This window comes from Pieris napi, chromosome 22 (assembly GCF_905475465.1).
Source record: "Pieris napi chromosome 22, ilPieNapi1.2, whole genome shotgun sequence".
NCBI lineage: Eukaryota > Metazoa > Arthropoda > Insecta > Lepidoptera > Pieridae > Pieris > Pieris napi.
The window spans coordinates 5,313,166-5,332,276 of record NC_062255.1 but is presented as its reverse complement, the minus strand read 5'-3'; the positions used below and the strand labels follow the sequence as shown (position 1 = coordinate 5,332,276).

Below are 19,111 nucleotides of genomic sequence, written 5' to 3'. Positions count from 1 at the left end.
ATGGTATAATGAGTCACTAGGTGGTCACGAAACGTTTTACTATACTTGGGTACAAAAAAACGTTACGGCGCGTTACATCGGGGGGGTCCAAAAATTGCGTGACGTAATACTTGAACGCTCCCTTACTCAAAACAACTATTTTCACAGAATTTAAACAAGGACTTCTGGGTCGATGTTGGTTGATAACCAGTAAGCCGTAAACCAGTGTAATGTAAGACATATTGACAATCATACTTTCATTCATACTTTTTTCTAACGGCAACTTCGATTAAATTTTTAATCGAATTAAAAATTTACAATTTGGATTCAGTAAGCCAATTAAATGTCTGCGGTTTTCTGTTCGCCTGTGGATTGATTAGAATATTAATAATACTGGGCCTATCTGTCACTTTGACGGCTTCCTTAAGGGCGGCCTCAATCTCTTGAGTGGTGCGGCAGAGATGTCCAGAAAAACCAAACAATTCCATCATTTTTTCATATCTCACTTCGCTGGATAGAGAGGTTGGTGGCGTGCTGAGAATAAACAGTTATTTATCCAATCTCGTCAAAATAGGTGTCATTTATTATATTCATTAATATTATTGTAAATTAACTTAATTAAAAAGGATGAATTGAACTAGCCAATCCAGATCTGAGGTTTATTTTTAATCGACTCAACAAATGAGGTAAAGTTGGAATTAGGTATCATTTTAGTGTGATTATTTAAGCTTTTAAGTACATGTTCTATGAAGTGTGTGTGTGTTCACAAATTTCACAAAATAGAGTAGATAAGTAGTTATCGAGATAATTCCAATTTACAGAACAATCCATTAAATTGGTTCAGTAATTTCTGAGATTATAATATACATATTATTGTTTTTACTACATACATACATCGTTTAAAAAAGTTTATATTATTGGGGTGGAAACTAACTATATGTTTTTCTGACTTCAAACAAATTTACTTAGACCCTACGTTCTAGAACGTCATAATAAAACCTAGTTTCACGAGCTGTCAAACCATTATTTCTGTATGAAGTATGACACTTGACAGCGTTTAAGACTTGACAATGACTTAAGATACAGATCATATGGATCTAAGACCAATGATAAGATTCAAAAGTATAAGTTATTGTACTATAAATAATAAAAATAATTACCACTGTGCGATATCACCGCTCCCCTGTATATCCTGCATCATTTCTTTATCAAATCCGCTGTATATTCCGTTATTGTTAACAATAACGATAATGACAGGCAGTTTGTAACGGAACATCGTTTCGATTTCCATACCTGAAATGACAATTATATAGCAGTGTCGAGTATAGGTATGTTATCTAAAGCTGGCGGCTTCAACACATTTACACTTTCTACATGTGTAGTGTCTGTAAATAAGCGCGAGACGTGATGTCAAACTGAAATACAATCACAAATACATCATGAAAAAACTGTCCGTCTCTCTCGCGCTCGGTCAAGCTTATGAGTATAAAAGAGACAGTTATTGTTTTTCTTTTGCTACTGTTTATGTTGATCTTTACTGTTTGATATTATTATTATTTTATACATGTAGATCTTTTTTCAAACATTACCAGGGCAATCTCGTGAAATGGTGCACAATGTTTTTAATTATTTTAAGCATCTTAATAAAAACAGTTTAATGGAAAAATGTTATATTTAATTTGACATCAGATGCGACTGGGGTTTCTAAGAGGAGTATTGAAAGAATAGTTAGTGAAGTAAAAGTGAAGTGTGTTGAGCTAGATGGAGCTTATGTCGAAAAATGAAAAATTATTTACACAAACTACTCTTATACGTTCTTGGTCGGGCTTAGAACTTTTGGATCCACCCTCGTATGCACATAATATTTATATATATTTTACACATTTTTATTTATTTACAACCCACCCAACCTTACTAAAACCAGAGTAGACTAAAATATATAGCTTGGCAAAAAAGTAATATTTTTAAACATACTGTATAGTGAAATTGCATTAGTGTGAGTACTGTGAACGCGCCAGCTTTCGATAACCGACCTATAATAAAGCTTATAAAAAACAGTAATTGATCCAAATAGTTTGGTGAACTTTGAATATACCTGAAAATCCAAACGCGGAGTCCCCTTCGACGCAAACTACGCGTTTGTTAGGTGCGTGGTCCCGACACCACATGGCCGCTGCCACTGCGAAGCCCGGACCCACCTTAAGAAAAACCAAATTAATATCAATCACTATCTTAATATATATAAATTACATGTCACGTTGTTTGTCCGCTATGGACTCCTAAACTACCGAACCGATTTCAATCAAATTTGCACACCGTGTGCAGTTTGATCCAACTTAAAAGATAGGATAGCTGACATCTCAATTTATTACAAATTATTAATACAAATTATTTTATATATGACAGTCACAATTCTAACCGATGGCGCAGTGTTGAAAGTAATGGCATTATCACCAAAAAAGCATGGTGGTCCCCATGACTGGTGTTCTCCTACCATTTCCCTTGAATAGTTTGCTACTATGTAATATAACTAAAACCTTAGCCACAGCAACGCTTGGCCGGTCTACTAGTTATTATATATATTTTTGTAAAAATATGTTTGTTTGTTAAAACCTTATTTCTAAAGTAGTTTAAAAAAAACAGACAAATTTCTGAACGAACCTAATAATTGACAACAAGTGACACATTTTATTTCAATTTCATTCACACACTCACTCATTCGCTTAATTTGTAACACTACATTATTTTTTATTATTATCTTTTTTTTAAACTGTTTTAAACGTGTAATAGCGATATATGAATTCAGTCACAACCCTTTTGTCATAAAGTTTTTATTATTTATTATTATTATTAAATATGAAATAAGCTTGGAAACACCTTACCCCCATAGTGCCAAAAGTGCCGGCATCCAGCCGATGTCTCGGGAGATTATTCAGGAGCATCCCTCTCCCGATATCCATAGTGTTCGCTCCTTCACTCACTATGAGAGAATCTTTAGGTATATGCGCCTGCACAGTCTTGAATACGGCGTAGTAGTTCAACGGAAGTGATTTGTCGTTTGCTTGAGCCTGGATATAATTTTTTTAAGTGTTTTTATTAACACGTTTTTAAAGTTAAACTTCTTTAGGCGCGTTAAATGAAATTTTACGATGCGCGCGCACCGTGACACAAAATTAACAGAATGAAGTTGCCCACGGAAGAAGCTACGGCATTGGACATAATTTAAAAACAACATTCGAATAATAATAGAATTTATACACTTACGGTCTTACTAATAAAAAATCACTATACATGCGTTATGACAAGGTGATAGTAATTCAGTGAATAGAGCTTGTACAGGGCATAAACACCTCTTTGACCAATAATCGATGTGTATTGGTTGAATAACAAAACGACCCTTATTTATTGTTACCCTGGCAACCCGCCGTGTTTGATTGACGTTTGATTTAATAATTCTGATACAACTCATAATTCTAATGTAAGTTGTATTTATTTTATCAACCAAAGCAATTATATACACATTTACTTAATATACTAATAACATTTTATTATTTTCAGCTAATAGAAACTCCAAAACCTCAGACAAAGAGGACTAGAATTTTACATAAAAAGCCGCGTTCTGCAGTACAAAAGTTAGAAGAGGTTAGTATCAATGTGATAGAGAAAGGACTTTTTCATTCAAAACCCCTCAACGATCATACTTAAATTTTTTAGGCATCTCAAATAGTGGAAAGTGCCAAACTCCGTAACACGGTAGTGTTCCGGTGTTTCCAGGAAGAGCACGAAACAAAACAAAGGCAGATGGCTGAAACACATGAGCTCAAACAGAAGCAACTTGCCGAAGCTCACGAAAGGGCTAGACAGAAGCATCTTCTAAGGCTCAAATTGTTACAGCAGCAATTAAATAAATAATTATATACTTATAAAAAATATAAAACCCCTGTTTTAAATGAAATATAACTTTTTATTTATTTCAAGTCCTTAACTATCCACACCTATGTAAATAAAACAGCCTTAAAAATATGTTTCAATAAAAGCAGCTCTAGCAGCTTGTCCAGCCAGATTGCTTGGGGGCGTCTAGGTTGGCCTAGGTTCTTCTGGAGCATTCTCAGTGTCATCATACGTAACATCCAGGTCTTCTTTGATATCAATAGCAATATTGTGGAGGATTGCCAGTGCTACTATATATAATTTGGCATTTTCTAATGACACTGAGAAGCCATGAAGAAGACACCTAAATCGAAAACCCTCCACCTCTAGTACTCTTTTCGACATCAGCTCGCACTATGTCACAGATCTTCATAACATACTTCTTTGAAAAGCGGTATTTTGTTTTGAAATCGCCATGCGAAAGTAATAACGGATTGCACCGAGTTTGGTATGTTTAGACTTTCCTTGGAGGCGGCAAATCTTCAATCGTATGTATTAGCTGCATATCAATATTATCTAAATCTGCCATTTGATCTATAAAATCTATTTTCAACAAACACAAATACCTACTAACTTAAATCTTTCCTTGAACTAAACAGTCAAAAAATGCTGTCAAACGCGAAATCAGATAAAATTACGCAATTTTTGTCTTATACACCCGTTAAACTAGGCCTCTGCGTTGTATAAGCAATGTACAAGTCTTCATACAAACCAGACACTTGATATAACAGCAGTATACATCAACCTTGTCAATTCAGGAATTATTAGTAACATTTTTCTTATAACAGGCTTATACGATGTGCACAAATCTTTATTAGTAAGACCGTTAATGTGAGAGAATAATAATAAATATTTATTAATTAAATTTTTCAAATGTAAACTGAACTTTATTGACTATAATTACTCCTTTTCCAGTCTTTGATTATTTAATTGTAATTAATTATTTGCATGCAATCAAAAACTATTTTTAATAATGCCAAAGAAATATAACTTCTTACGCGCGTACATAAGTACACGCACCCTTTTTTTTTAAGCTACGGTTTCCCAGAAAAGCGGTGCCGTTAACTAACGGCCGTAATGTAACGTTGGGTGACGTCACCCATACGTTGACTATAAATAACAACGTAGTAGGTTTTCTAGAGAACGTTGAGTGTCACCGTAACGTCAAATAGCGGTGCTGTCACTTGCATGACGGCCATCATAGCGGTGATAAGCACTAGTACATCGTTTTTTGCGTGTAGCGGTGCGCATATTTAATTAATACAATGACTTGGACGAGCGAAAATGATGATCAATTAATCGATTTTGTTAAAAATCATGAAGCTTTGTACAATGTCAATTCCAAAGAGTACAGACAAGCTCAGATGATGCAAACTTTGTGGAACGAAATTATTATAACACTTCAAAAATACGGTCGCACTACTTTCTAGGAAACCACAGCTTGTCCACCATAAAGACGGCCGTTATTAACAACTGTAAAATGACGGCTGTTAGTTAACGGCACCGCTTTTTTAGGAAACTGTAGCTTTATCTATTCTAAATATAGGGATGGCACCATCGAAGGCAATATCGGGGTAGTGGAGGGGAGCACCCTAGATCGCCTCATGTGTAAGCAAATCGTTTCCCAATTTTATTAACAACCCTACTGCTACTGCCGATTCGAACTAAGATTTCATCCCCACCACCATTGTCCCGATATCGCCAATGATTTAAGGGCCGTGTGCAGACGCTTTAACACGTGTTTGACCGAATTTTGTGGTTCAAATAAAAAATTAATAGTTAGATGGATTTTGGATAAATTTAATAATATACACAAATTTTATCGTCTATCGATACGAAGCTGCCATAGCTGGTCTCATCCAATCCATGTGTGCGCACGCGCAACACGGAAGTAGCAAAAGCAGTGCGCTCAATGACTTTGTTATATATGCAATTATGTTTTCTTAAAATTGTATATTATTATTTATTTAGAATCTCAAACATTTTGAAAAACTACGTCACATTTTTTCGATTCATCTTTGCTTTACGTATTTTATAAAAAAATAAATCAGTGCAAAGGCACCGTAACTAGTCTATCTCTCTTCATCACGTCTCAAATACAATTTGAGAGAAAGAGACGAAAGAGTGCAATTTTGAATGGGAATGTTCTTACCTCGACAAATTCAGTATTCTTCTTCTGTTTCTCCTTAAGTGCCTGCCACCAGCCACCACTTGGCTGTAGAGAAAACTTCTTATTTGCAAGTTTCTGCGCGAGCGCATCTACGAACGGTTTTATATCGGAATGTACAGCGACTTCAGACTTTACACTATTGTGGAATTCCTCTGGTGATATGTCCACCTGAAATTGTTATAAGAAATTAAAAAAAAAAGAAATCATTGGCGCTACCTCTTTAGATCTTGGCCTCAGATTTCTAAATCTGTTTCATGATCATTTTTAAATTTAATAGGCAAGTAGGTGATGAGCCTGCAGTGCCTGACACACGCCGTCGACTTTTTGGGTCTAAGACATGTCGGTTTCCTCACGATGTTTTCCTTCACCGTTCGAGCAAATGTTAAATGCGCACATAGAAAGTCCATTGGTGCACGGGGATCGAACCTACGACCTCAGGTATGAGAGTCGTACGCTGAAGCCACTAGGCCAACACTGCTCTTATAAGAACTTAACCATAGGACAAAAATGGCGAACTCCATTTTTTTGACAGTTGTGAAACTGGACCCGTTCCGAATACGGGAAGGTTTTCAATGGACTTTGATCAAGTAATAGCGTACACCGGCGATATGATCTATCAGAAAACAATCAAACCCTATGAAAATGGTTGAAGGAGGCCTGGCAAAATGAGGTGTAATGGTGAATGTGGTAAATCACAGAACAGATTTTTTTACTTATGTAACTTTAATGACGTTGTGTTTTATGATATTTTCCTTTGAATAATTGTAATGTAGAGGGAGGGTAAAACTTGTTGAGTTTCTTGCCCGTTCTTCTCAGAACAAGGCCTCACAGTTTTGCTAACGGATGGCGTAGTCTTGCTCTTTCGCGAAATTTGTAATCGTTTTTGACATACATAAGCATGCCCTATGACGCATCTAAACTGAATAAACGTATTTTGATTGATTGGTCTTTGAATTTTTTTAAAATTATTTGTGTATTTGTAGTGTCTTGTAAATTTGGATGAATGTTTCAAGGAATAAATTTTTATACGGTAACATCCTTACAATCGTTTCATTCACGTTTTGGAATACGGGCCAAAGTCTAGGAAATAAGAATATCACGACTATAAGAGCGCCTGGGTCGGATTTAGGAAAAACTTGTTTCATCAGACAAAAAAGGATTATTGAAACACACATTTCATAGTGATTCAGACATATCTTGAATAAAAAATCCAGTGGCGCTACAACCTTTTAGGTCCTCAGATTTCTATATCTGTTTCATGGTCATTTGTTTTTCCAATAAGACAGTACGTGATCAGCCTTTTGTCTGACATATGTCATTCTTTTTTGGATTTAAGACATGACACTTATTAAAATCCAGTGACCCTACCTCTAAGATCTGGGCCTCAGATTTCTGTATCTGTATCATGGTCATTTGTTTTTCCAATAAGACAGTACGTGATCAGCCTTTTGTCTGACATATGTCATTCTTTTTTGGATTTAAGACATGACACTTATTAAAATCCAGTGACCCTACCTCTAAGATCTGGGCCTCAGATTTCTGTATCTGTATCATGGTCATTTGTTTTTCCAATAAGACAGTACGTGATCAGCCTTTTGTCTGACATATGTCATTCTTTTTTGGATTTAAGACATGACACTTATTAAAATCCAGTGACCCTACCTCTAAGATCTGGGCCTCAGATTTCTGTATCTGTATCATGGTCATTTGTTTTTCCAATAAGACAGTACGTGATCAGCCTTTTGTCTGACATATGTCATTCTTTTTTGGATTTAAGACATGACACTCATTAAAATCCAGTGGCGCTACCTTTTAGATCTGGGCCTCAAATTTCTAAATTTGTTTCGTGATCATTTGTTTTTTCTTACAGGGACATAAGTGACCCTTCTGTGCCTGACCATGCCGTCATGAAGTTTTCCATCACCGTACGACCGAGTGTTAAATGCGCACATTGGTGCAAAGCCGTTCGAACCTACGACCTCAGGTATATCAGCCTCACGCTGAAGGCAGGTCCTCAATTATATTCATGTGTATTCATTCTGTGTACTATTATTTTACTGTAAATAAATAATAGTTTAAAAAAACTAAAAAACACGCTTTTAAAGCACATCAAACTAAAAAGTGAAAAATAATTCCTAATTTAGGCTGAAAATGGTAATGAACAAAAAATACTGGTTTTATTGTGAAAAAGCGTGGGTTGCTCGATAGACGAAAAATATGGCACAGAGCGCCTATTAGAGCGAATTATTTTTCACTTTTTAGTTTGATGTGCTTTAAAAGCGCGTTTAATAGTTTTTTTTAACTATTATTTATTTTTTAGTTAAATTTTTTTTATCTTTTTCATTTTTTTTCGGATTATTGTCATTATCATCGATCTTTGACAGGTGCGCAAAGTTTGAATTAAATCCGTTCGTTAAAAGTGGGTCAAAATCGAGTCTGAAGGAGTCGCTTACATACATACATACATACAGGTGAAGCTAATATAAAGCGTGTAAAAAAAAGATAAATTAAAAAAAAACAAACCTGAATAATTTTGACATCCGGCGCGAATCGTGGCACTTGACCAAAATGAAGCATCCAGTTAAGTCTAGCCCCAAGGAGAAGTACCACATCTGCCTTGAGCAAGGCCTGCGTACGCGCAGTCGACACACAGTATGGCGACTCATCTGGTACCACGCCCTTACCTTAAAATACATACCGATAGTGGTCAGCTTTTTAAATCTTGTGTCAGGATGAGATTCAGTCTTAATTAATACTCGTCGAATTGTCAAAAATTCGGAGCGCGACACTGGGTTTCTTTTTTCTTAAATCTGTTTTACACACAAATATGTATTTACGTCAAACGAAACAAATACACAAGATCAAAGGTTCATTTCTTAGCAATAAAATGTGTAAACCAATATAAAGGAGTGATATCGAGTAATAGGAATCCCAAGAATTGAATTATTATTATTAATGATATACATATTATTGCTTTATTTTTATTAGTAATCATAACAATGAAATATACAATATTTACAATTTTCTTAACCTACTATTATAGCTATAATGATAAAAAATTAAAACAAATTTTAAAAGTTTGGTCCCTGTGGCAGTGTACCTTTAACAGTGGCAGTATTTCTTCGCTGTATTGCGATAGTTATTCGTTGAGCGAGGAAAGCACCCGCTCTGGGGTTACCGGTACTATCTACCAGGTGCTTACTTAAATTTTTAATTAGCTTGCACTAGTTATCGCAATAAAGCGAGGAAATTCTGCCAGCATTTAATTACACTGCTACAGGGACCAAACTTTTAAAATTTGTTTTAATTTTCTCTTCATTCATTTTTAATTATTATTACTCTGTAGGTAATGATAATAATAATAAAAAATAAACATTCAAAAAATGTAATTACTCTATATTTGTGTTGAAAATAAATATGTATCACTTTTATTGTTACGACCAATCAGAGCAGCGAAAATATCCCGAGGGGGGTCCTCGACCAGCTTGCCTTTGGACACCGGTTCTGGGAATGCATGACAGTACTGATTGTACTCTGATGAGTATTCAGTGGAGTCTAGTAGATTGTGATTTAACGTGAGATCTCTGACTTCTTTTTAGGCTATCATAACATGAGTAACTCATATCAATGAGTGAGAGGGTGAAAGGCTGTCATAAAAAAACTCTTACCCATAGGCGTAGGCAGGAAGGGCATTTTTGTATTCTCCACCAACTTCCGTATAGGCTCCTCTGCTCTTCCATAAGCCGCTCCTTTACCTACAATCACCAGAGGACGCTCTGCCTTCGATAGTACCTCCGCAGCGCGATCCACTAAACTAGGGTCGGGATGCGCAAGAGTCAACGGGCCGGCGTTATAGAAGTCCAACGGTACTTTATCTTCATCCACCTCTGCCTGAAATTCAACAAATTAATTTAGATTATTTATTAGTGAGTATAAAATAATGTACAGGATATACTTACTGTTTTTGGCTATTAACATTCAGAATTTTACCCGCCAATTTTTTTTTTTAAGACAATTTACACCAATTGACCGAGTCGCATGCTAAGCTGGTGAAGCTTGTGTTATGGGTACTAGGCAACGGATATACATACATATTATAGATAGATAGACATATAAATACATATTTAAACACCCAAGACCTAAGCACAACACCAAATGCTCATCACATCGATGTTCGTCTCAGCCGGGGATCGAACCCGGGACCCATGAATTCGCAGTCAGGGGTACTAACCACTAGACCAATGCGTCGTCAAAAATGCTTCTCTATGTATAATGGCGTCGCACAAATCCAAATCAATGTATCATGTCACTTATAAAAATCAATGTTTGTAATAATTTATTTTTGATAAATTTTTGATTATTTACAAGTTTTTACACCAAAACGCTTTTAAAAACCACGTTTTATACGGTCTCACACGTTACTGTCGTGCTATGACGTAATAGTTATCTGAACATAGAAAATTATTTAACCTTGCGCGAGCCCAAATCCCATGACATATCTATTAATGCGTAGTTTATGACCCGTGTTAAGGAAATGAATAATTGAAGTGAAACTTCTTTATCGGGGTTGGAAAAAAATTTAGTGTAACATTTTTTCCTTACGCGTCACATTTTACCGTTACGCACCATCTTTTGAAGTGAAACTTCTTTATCGACGTATGGGAGAAATTGTGTAGCAGGTTACGCGCAATGTTGCTTTTTGAAGTCAAACTTCTTTATCGGCGTTGGAAAAAAATTTACACACATTTGTCACATTTTTCGGTTACGCGCCATCTTTTTCTTGTCCCTACCACGGTTGATCCGAAGAGATTCGAAGCCATTAGTAACAAAAATATATAATAACGATAACAATGATAGTAATACTAATAATTCTATTACAATTAATGAAATTCTGTAATAATCTTAGTACTACATAGTAGTACAGTAATAAGTTAAAATAAAATAAATGTATTTGTATTCATGTCTATGATAATAAAAGCCTTTTGTTAAACTTTATCTAATTTAACATTATTTAACCAATTTCTGTAAAGTTGCATATAGTAGATCATTTTTCGAAAAATAAGGTCATAAAGAAGTTTCACTTCTTACGTGTGTACACCTAGTACACGCACACATTTTTTTATTTTCTAGAAGCTTACCGTTAGTAGAGTAGCCGGCATATCGAGATATGCGACACCCGGTCGGCCAGCACAAGCGCTCCGAACAGCTCTTTCGACGTGTAAAGGAATCAGCTTCGGTGATGGAGGTCTCACCGCGTATTTGCAATAAAGACGGCTAGATTCCACCTATTACAATATTTAAGCGGAATTAGGTTTAGGTATCATAAATATACAAATGTATTAAAGAAAAGCTGTGTAAAAAGGCTTACTATAAAGTCAACGATTATCTAGTTGATAAAAGGGCCTGGGACTAGTGCTAGACAGGCTACTTCTAATTAATTTGCGATATTTGTTTTAAATAAGTGTTGTTTGATGATTTGCTGTTTTAAAAGAGTACCGAGAGTTTTTTACGCCGGCTTTTTCTCTCGGCCTACACCCTCTGTCTTCTTTGCCGATGAGTAGAGTTGCCTACAAATTCAAATTTAATGACGTGGAATAAGTGATACATGTATCTTATGTTCCATAATAAACATATTTTATTTTATTTTATAATTTTTGTACACAACAATAAGTGGGAAAAGCATTAACGAGAATTTTTTGTATAATTAAATTAGTTGACAGATTATAAAATTATTACGTTTTTATTCTTTGTTGTAATGTTTTTTTGGATTAATTGTTTTGTTTTTAAGTCTTTAGTTTATAATTTAAAATTCGTACTGTGGTTTTGAGGCACCAACTTTTAGTTCATTCATAATATATGACGCAACAATAAAACAAAACATAGTTTGTCAATGGTCTAGTTGTTTGAGTACTTATCTATTTTATTCATGCTCTATTATATGATCACAACTATAACTGTTATTTTTAAAAATAAACATTCGAATTATCAATTAGGATTAAACACTACACGACGGAATCACGATATTATGTATAACTAGTGCGAATGGCGCCAAAAATCACATCACAGCGCATGCGGTACACCTGGTGCTGTTGAAACTTTTGGATTTACTCTGATTTGTGTTGCAAACATGCGTTTCTCTAGTGAATATTTGTGATATGAATTTCTATCCTGTTTTGAATTTTCAGTATTATCAACTGAGTTTGTTTTAGAAATTTATAGTTCAAATTTTACCATAGAAATCCACATACATGTTGGTAGATGCATAAAATTGTAAATATAAATACGTAGTTTTATACTAAATAAACTAAACTGAATTTATGGTGAAACATTTACTTAATCAACCGTTTTTTTTTTTTTTTTATATATAACGGGGGGCAAACGGGCAGGAGGCTCACCTGATGTAAAGTGATACCGCCGCCCATGGACACTCTCAATGCCAGAGGGCTCGCGAGTGCGTTGCCGGCCTTTTAAGAATTGGTACGCTCTTTTCTTGAAGGACCCTAAGTCGAATTGGTTCGGAAATACTTCAGTGGGCAGCTGGTTCCACATAGTGGTGGTGCGCGGCAAAAACTGCCTTGAAAAACGCTCAGTTGTGGAACGGCGGACGTCGAGGTGATACGGGTGGAATTTCGTATTCTGTCTCGACGTCCGATGATGAAATTCAGCTGCAGGTATTAATCCGAACAACTCCTCTGAACACTCTCCATAGTAAATGCGATAGAAGATGCAGAGTGACCCCACATCTCTACGCAACGCCAAAGGATCAAGCCGCTCGGAGAGGGATTGGTCGTCGACGATTCGAACCGCTCTGCGTTGTATACGGTCAAGTGGAAGGAGCTGGTACTGGGGAGCCCCCGCCCAGAGGTGAGAGCAGTACTCCATGTGGGGCCGAATTTGCGCTTTATATAGTTGCATGCGGTGGCCCGGAGTAAAGTACCGCCTCGCCTTGCTGAGCACACCAAGCTTTTTGGAGGCTAATTTAGCCTTTCCCTCCAAGTGACCGCGAAACTGAACGTCGTTCGATATGTCAACGCCAAGTATTCCAATGCTGGCTGTGGCTTTAAGAAGAGTGTTTTCGAAAAGAGGAGTAGCGACAAAGGGTGTTTTTTTAGCGGAAAACGCGCAAACTTGTGTCTTCTTGGGGTTAAATTGGACTAGGTTTAGTCTGCCCCAGTCTGAGACTCCACGTAGTAGAGTTTCGACTTCAGACACAAGGTTGTTCCGGTACTCATCGACAACTGCCCGAGAAATACCTGCCCGGCCAGTGTAAAAAGTATCCCCAGTGCTGTCATCCGCATAGCAATGAATGTTGCTAAGTTGCAACATATCATTGATATGCAGAAGAAATAGGGTCGGGGATAGAACACAGCCTTGTGGGACCCCAGCGTTCACGGGTTTAAGGTCGGAACATGCTCCGTCGATGACGACCTTGATGCTCCGATCGGCCAGAAAGCTGGAGATCCAATCGCATAATTTCTCGGGTAGCCCATAGGCTGGAAGCTTCGAGAGCAGTGCTCTGTGCCACACCCGATCGAAGGCTTTCGCTATGTCCAAACTTACCGCCAGCGCCTCCCCCTTGGACTCAATTGCCTCTGCCCACCTATGGGTAAGGTATACAAGGAGGTCACCAGCTGAGCGACCACGACGAAAGCCGTACTGAGAATCGCTAATCAACTGGTGGCCCTCGAGATACCTCAAGAGCTGGCTATTAATAATGGTTTCCATTATTTTGGAGAACAAGGAGGTTATAGCTATTGGGCGATAGTTGGACGGATCAGAGCGATCGCCTTTTTTTGGGATCGGATGTATCGAAGCGGTCTTCCAGCACTTCGGGACAGTGCCGAGCGAGTACAGGTACCGGAAAAGGCGCGTTAAGACCGGAGCCAACTCAGGAGCACAAGTACGCAGCACAATTGGGGGGATACCATCCGGCCCGCTCGACTTATGAATGTCCAAGGAAGATTGTGCTTTGCGGATAGCACGTTGCCGGAATGTGATTTCCGGCATCGAAGAATCACACCGCGAAATGGTCGGTGGTGATCTCCCTCGGTCATCCAAAGTCGAGTTGGACGCGAAGAGACAGCCCAAAAGATCGGCCTTCTCCTTCGCAGTGTGGGCCAGAGAGTCATCCTCCCTGTGCAGTGGCGGAATGGCGGGCTGACAAAAATTCCCTTGGACAGCTTTGGCGAGAGACCAGAAGGCTCGAGTCCCTGATGGGAGTTGGGCCAATCTCTCGCCAAATCTGGCGATGTGCTCTGACTTTGCCTTAGTGATTTCCCGTTTGAAGGACCTGGAGGCTGAGTTATATGCTGTTTTAAGTTCGCTGGTATTGGCATCACGAGATTTCGCCGCTTCCGCCCATGCTTTAAAGCATTCTCGCTTCCGACGCGAGGCCACCTTGCAAGATCGTTTAAACCAGGGCTGAGACTTGCCACCGATCGGCACCGCAGAAAACGGAATAAAGAGTTCCATGCCCTGCAGAACCACTTCGGCGACAGAGGCGGCGACGGAATCTGGAGCTTCCGGCGAAAAGCACATAGGCCCCCAAGGGTAGGACGCAAAGAAAGACCGCATCCCGTCCCAATCTGCTGACTTATAGTGCCAAATACGGCGACAACCCATAAAGCGGGGCCGTGAAGGGCGCGTAGATGGCACAGTACTCCGGACCACACAATGATCTGATGAACCCAATGGCGGGTCAACAGAGACTTGATAGTTCTCCGGATGTGAAGTCAGCAGAAGGTCCAACAAAGAGGGTTTATGACCATCCACATCTGGTATTCGCGTAATCGCAGGGACCATTTGTGTCAGGTCGTATGCTAAAGCAAAGTCGTGAAAGGATCTTCCCGCGTGATCGGTGGTTTCAGAGCCGAGCCAATCGGCATGGTGGGCGTTAAAATCGCCAAGTATCACGATTTCAGCGGTAGGAGCAACCCTTTCGAGCAAGGAATCTGTAGCCATTTGGATGTGCTCAATGAGTCGGTCAGTTTCGGTATTTCCGCTATGGGACCTATACAGGCATGCGTAGAATCGCGGATGGTCATCGCAGTCTACGCGCAGCCAGAGGTTGGATAGGTCCCTTCCTTCAAGCGTCCCGAGGCGACGAGAACAGATATCCTCTCTGACGTACACGCAAACTCCCGCCCGCGGCACAAATGAATGTTCCAATTTGTACCCCTGGTAGGAAGTATCAGCCGGGGAGGAAATCTGAGTCTCGGTAAGAAAGAGCAAGGCCGGCTTCGCAGTCTCTAAATGGTAGTGGACTGCGTTGATATTGGAATTGAGCCCCCTAACATTTGTGAAGTCCACGGCGAGCGTGGACGGGGGTGCCTTTGTTGAGTTGCTCCGTTTGCCCCGAGAACGATAACTGTTTTTGATGTTCAGCGCAGAATTGCCCCCCCCAGAATACGAAGGGCAGCCTGTGCGTCCACCACCGGGTGCTGAGTGTCCCGGTGTTGGACGCCCAGAGGGGGATTCTCCACCGCGAGCGCGTGTGGTACCCCCCTGGGGTAGATTCTCTTTTTTCTGCACCTTCATATTTCATATGGGGGGGGGGGGGGGGATGGGCGGGAGTCTCTCTCACCGCACGAAACGCGAGTACAATAAGGCGAACCTATTGCATCACTTCACGCCGGTTTTCTAAGAGACAGTGGTACTGCCCCGGTCGTGCCTGCCCATTTGGCTGAAGCCCGAAGGCAACAGCATGGCACTCCCACTAGGAAGGGGTTGACTGATTGCGCTGATGAAATAACCTCTGTCACAGGTTATTTCACCAGTGGGCGATGGGGTCGTCACGTCCCGACGCCAAAAACGCCCGTTACATATTAATTAAAAAAAAAACTTTACCTTACATAAAAAAATACAAAATGGCCTAGAAAATTAAAAATGTAGTGATAATAATATATATGAATGAAAGTATTATCTATTGGAATTAAATTAACCTATTTTTTTAATATAAAAAATTTATTCGAAAATGTGTAATTTTGTTTGATTTGTTGCAAGCATTCTTAACTATTGTTTTATAAGTTTTGAACCCTCAATCAAATACCAGTTTATGTAATAGTAGTAAAAAATAATCACATTTAAGCTTTTTATCTAATCTACTGATTAGGACAATATTTCTGAAATAAAATATTTTTGAAGTTATACTTCTTTAATAGGCGCGTTATGAAAAATTGGTGATAGTGAAATTTTACGATGCGCGCGCACCGTGACACAAAATTATCAGTATGAAGTTTTTAAACCAACCGGGCGCCGAGCGTGCGCGAGCGAGATGGGAATAGGACAATCTACAAGTAAAAAGAAATAGAATATGCGAGAAGTTAGCAGCTATGCCAAGAATTTTGAATGACCATAATGACGGAGGAGGATAAGGAGTTTTAATTATTTTTTCAAAGAAATTTAGCAATGCTTTTTCAAAGACCTATTGTTACTTAGTTAAAAGGTTATGAAACATACCTAGTTATTAAATTGAATGAATTAAAAAATGAATAATATAATGAAATAATAAATAATAATAATATTTATTATTAATATTAATTAATAATTGAATAATATACTAAATATTAAATATTATTAAATTATTAACTTTAAATATTTATTATTTAATATTTAAAAAAATAAAGAAAGCCAAAGAAGTATAACTTCTTACGCGCGTACATAATTAAGTACACGCAACCTTTTTTTAATTTCCATCTTATCATTGCGTAGGCAATTAATTATTACGTAATTACACAATGACGGAGTAACTACCCAAAATTATTCTATTTATGTAAATTTAAAATGAGAAGCATTTAATGTATTTTTATTTTTTTTACGTTCATAAGTGTACATTGTGTTATCTACATGAATAAATTATTTTTGACTTTTGACTTCTGACTATTTCTCCCCGACAGAAAGTATTTATCAAATTAATTGTTTATTCGCTACTTTATAGAAGTAACTGACGGTCAATATAAAAGAGTAGAATAATATATTTCTTAAACATCTGATGTCAGTCTTGTAAATTATATAAAAAATTCCAAACATTTTGTACAAATGTTTTAAAGAATTTGAAAGAAACACATAAAATACATCTATGCACAGATAGTTATTTTTGCTCTGAAAAATATATATAATTCATTATGGATATTGCTATTATAAATATTTATTTCCAGCTCCCTCCCAAAATTTTACATTAAGTGAGCCTGCCCATTTTATACAACTCCTACCTGCAGCCATTCCTGGAATCCCCCGATGCCTTCATGATCTTCAGGACAAGAGCCAGCAATAACCAACAGTGGCCAACAATTCACTTGAGCATTTGCCATTCCACCAATGCAATGCAAAAGGCCTGGCCCCGATACAGCAAGACATACTCCTGGCTTCCCTGAAGTTATTTAAATTACAATTAAGTTTGTTGATTTTTCTGTCTAATAAGAAAAAGATTTATTTATTTCATTTTTTTTTTTAAAGACAATTCACACCAATTGACCTAGTCCCATGCTAAGCTGGTGAAGCTTGTGTTATGGGTACTAGGCAATGGATATACATATAAATACATATTTAAACACCCAAGACCTAAGAACAACACCAAATGCTCATCACATCGATGTCCGCCTCAGCCGGGGATCGAACCCGGGACCCATGGATTCGCAGTCAGGGGTACTAACCACTAGACCAATGAGTCGTCATTAATTTAAGTAATCTGCTTTCGATGTAAAAACAATGTGTAAAAGCTGTTAGGTGACCACAGTGATAAGCTTTCTGTGTCTTATAACCCAAATAAAATATTGTGTCAATGGAATTTGAACTTTAGTACAGACTGTATAGCAATATTTCTTTCTGTATTTTTTGTCATTTATGCTACTAAATACAACTTATTTGGTTACAAAAATCATTACTTTTTTGTTACTTCATAATATATTTATGAAGTAATAATAATTTTGTATTATTTAAATGTCAGAGATAATCATGGAAAACTTAAGCTAGAGTATGTTTGACTCTATAAATTACTTGAAGTGAATAAATTAATTTTAATCTAACATTTTTAAATAAGTACAATAAAATTAGAGAGATCATATTGTTATTTAATTTTAGCTATATAGCTAATCATCTACCTGCAAAAATTTCACTATTATTATTAAATGTTAATCAAATTATATATCTAGTATCTATTATCTTGTTAATTACAGAGATTATGATAATTGTGTAATTACATTGAAAATAATAATATCATGCACATTTTTTAAATAAAAGCATCCAGTATGCTTTTATTTAAAAAATGTGTTTAAAAAATAAATGAAATTCTAAAATACCTGTGAGATATCCAATGGCCTGGGCTGCATAAGCTGCTGCTTGTTCATTCCGCATACCTACATATTTGATTCCAACAGATTGAAATGCCAGGGATGTTTCTATTACTGGAATACCAACTATTCCAAACACATATTCTATTCCCTGAAAAGTAATTTGTTAAACATTTGATGAAAGATTGAACATTAAAGTCCAAAGTGCAGAACATTACAATTATGCGGAAATACTCACCTGTCGCTTTAAGCTTTCAGCCAATATATTATTTCCATCAATACCCATATTTTGATTAAACTTTTGCGAAACGTTATATCTCCTAAGTATTATTGGAGTACTGCGAAGTACACGTCCTAAAAACATAATAATAAAAATATCAAACTATCAAGTTATAAGTACAGTGGTCATGTACTTAGCGATAAACAATTTTAGATAAACTAAGTAAAAATAAAACCTGCTGAACTTTATAGCTGTCCTACCACTAAACTTTATACCCTGAGCCTATGCAAATAAGGATACAAATGAAATAACAAATTCATTACCAATGAGGAATGACCAAATATATAATTTCAAGACTTAAGACTATGTAGATCTTAATAATGATACGTGATTTTCTCTGTAGCGCATAGGTTTTGATATTTTTATATATAATTTTTTTGATCACAACATAACCCGACTGACGAAAAATGGTTGACGGATTTTTAATGAACTAAAGAATATTAAGGAAAAATACGAAATCATGTA

General features: G+C 37.1%; 1 protein-coding gene and 1 long non-coding RNA gene across 4 annotated transcripts; one reads left to right on the top strand and one right to left on the bottom strand.

Annotated features, from left to right (window-relative positions):
* Window positions 1–246: 246 nt before the first annotated feature.
* LOC125060876 (2-hydroxyacyl-CoA lyase 1) lies at window positions 247–18,928 on the bottom strand. Of its 3 annotated transcripts, none has more exons than XM_047665989.1 (12): window positions 18,910–18,928; window positions 18,605–18,720; window positions 18,376–18,517; window positions 17,290–17,447; window positions 11,218–11,364; window positions 9,748–9,970; window positions 8,603–8,763; window positions 6,062–6,247; window positions 2,862–3,047; window positions 2,075–2,177; window positions 1,140–1,272; window positions 247–513 (listed from the first exon to the last, which is right to left on the bottom strand). In XM_047665989.1, exons 2-12 carry the CDS (start codon window positions 18,650–18,652, stop codon window positions 294–296), a joined length of 1,707 nt encoding a protein of 568 aa, XP_047521945.1. In that variant the 5' UTR covers window positions 18,653–18,720; window positions 18,910–18,928; the 3' UTR covers window positions 247–293. The 3 variants fall into 3 exon arrangements, with proteins under 3 accessions (XP_047521945.1, XP_047521944.1, XP_047521943.1); XM_047665988.1 differs by lacking the exon at window positions 18,910–18,928 and adding an exon at window positions 18,822–18,840; XM_047665987.1 differs by lacking the exon at window positions 18,910–18,928 and having other exon boundaries at window positions 18,605–18,800.
* Window positions 3,231–4,427, top strand: LOC125060877. The gene is made up of 3 exons (XR_007118935.1): window positions 3,231–3,457; window positions 3,538–3,621; window positions 3,694–4,427. It is a non-coding gene; the product is annotated as an uncharacterized LOC125060877 (long non-coding RNA).
* Window positions 18,929–19,111: the final 183 nt, after the last annotated feature.

Excerpts from the sequence above, each read along its gene's own strand:
- LOC125060876 (XM_047665987.1), bottom strand. The coding sequence starts at position 18,730 with ATGTTTTTAGGACGTGTACTTCGCAGTACTCCAATAATACTTAGGAGA. Across the intron at positions 3,048-6,061 it reads AGAATACTGAATTTGTCGAG|GCTCAAGCAAACGACAAATC; the intron begins GTAAGAACATTC and ends AATTATATCCAG. Across the intron at positions 1,273-2,074 it reads CTCCGCGTTTGGATTTTCAG|GTATGGAAATCGAAACGATG; the intron begins GTATATTCAAAG and ends TTGTCATTTCAG.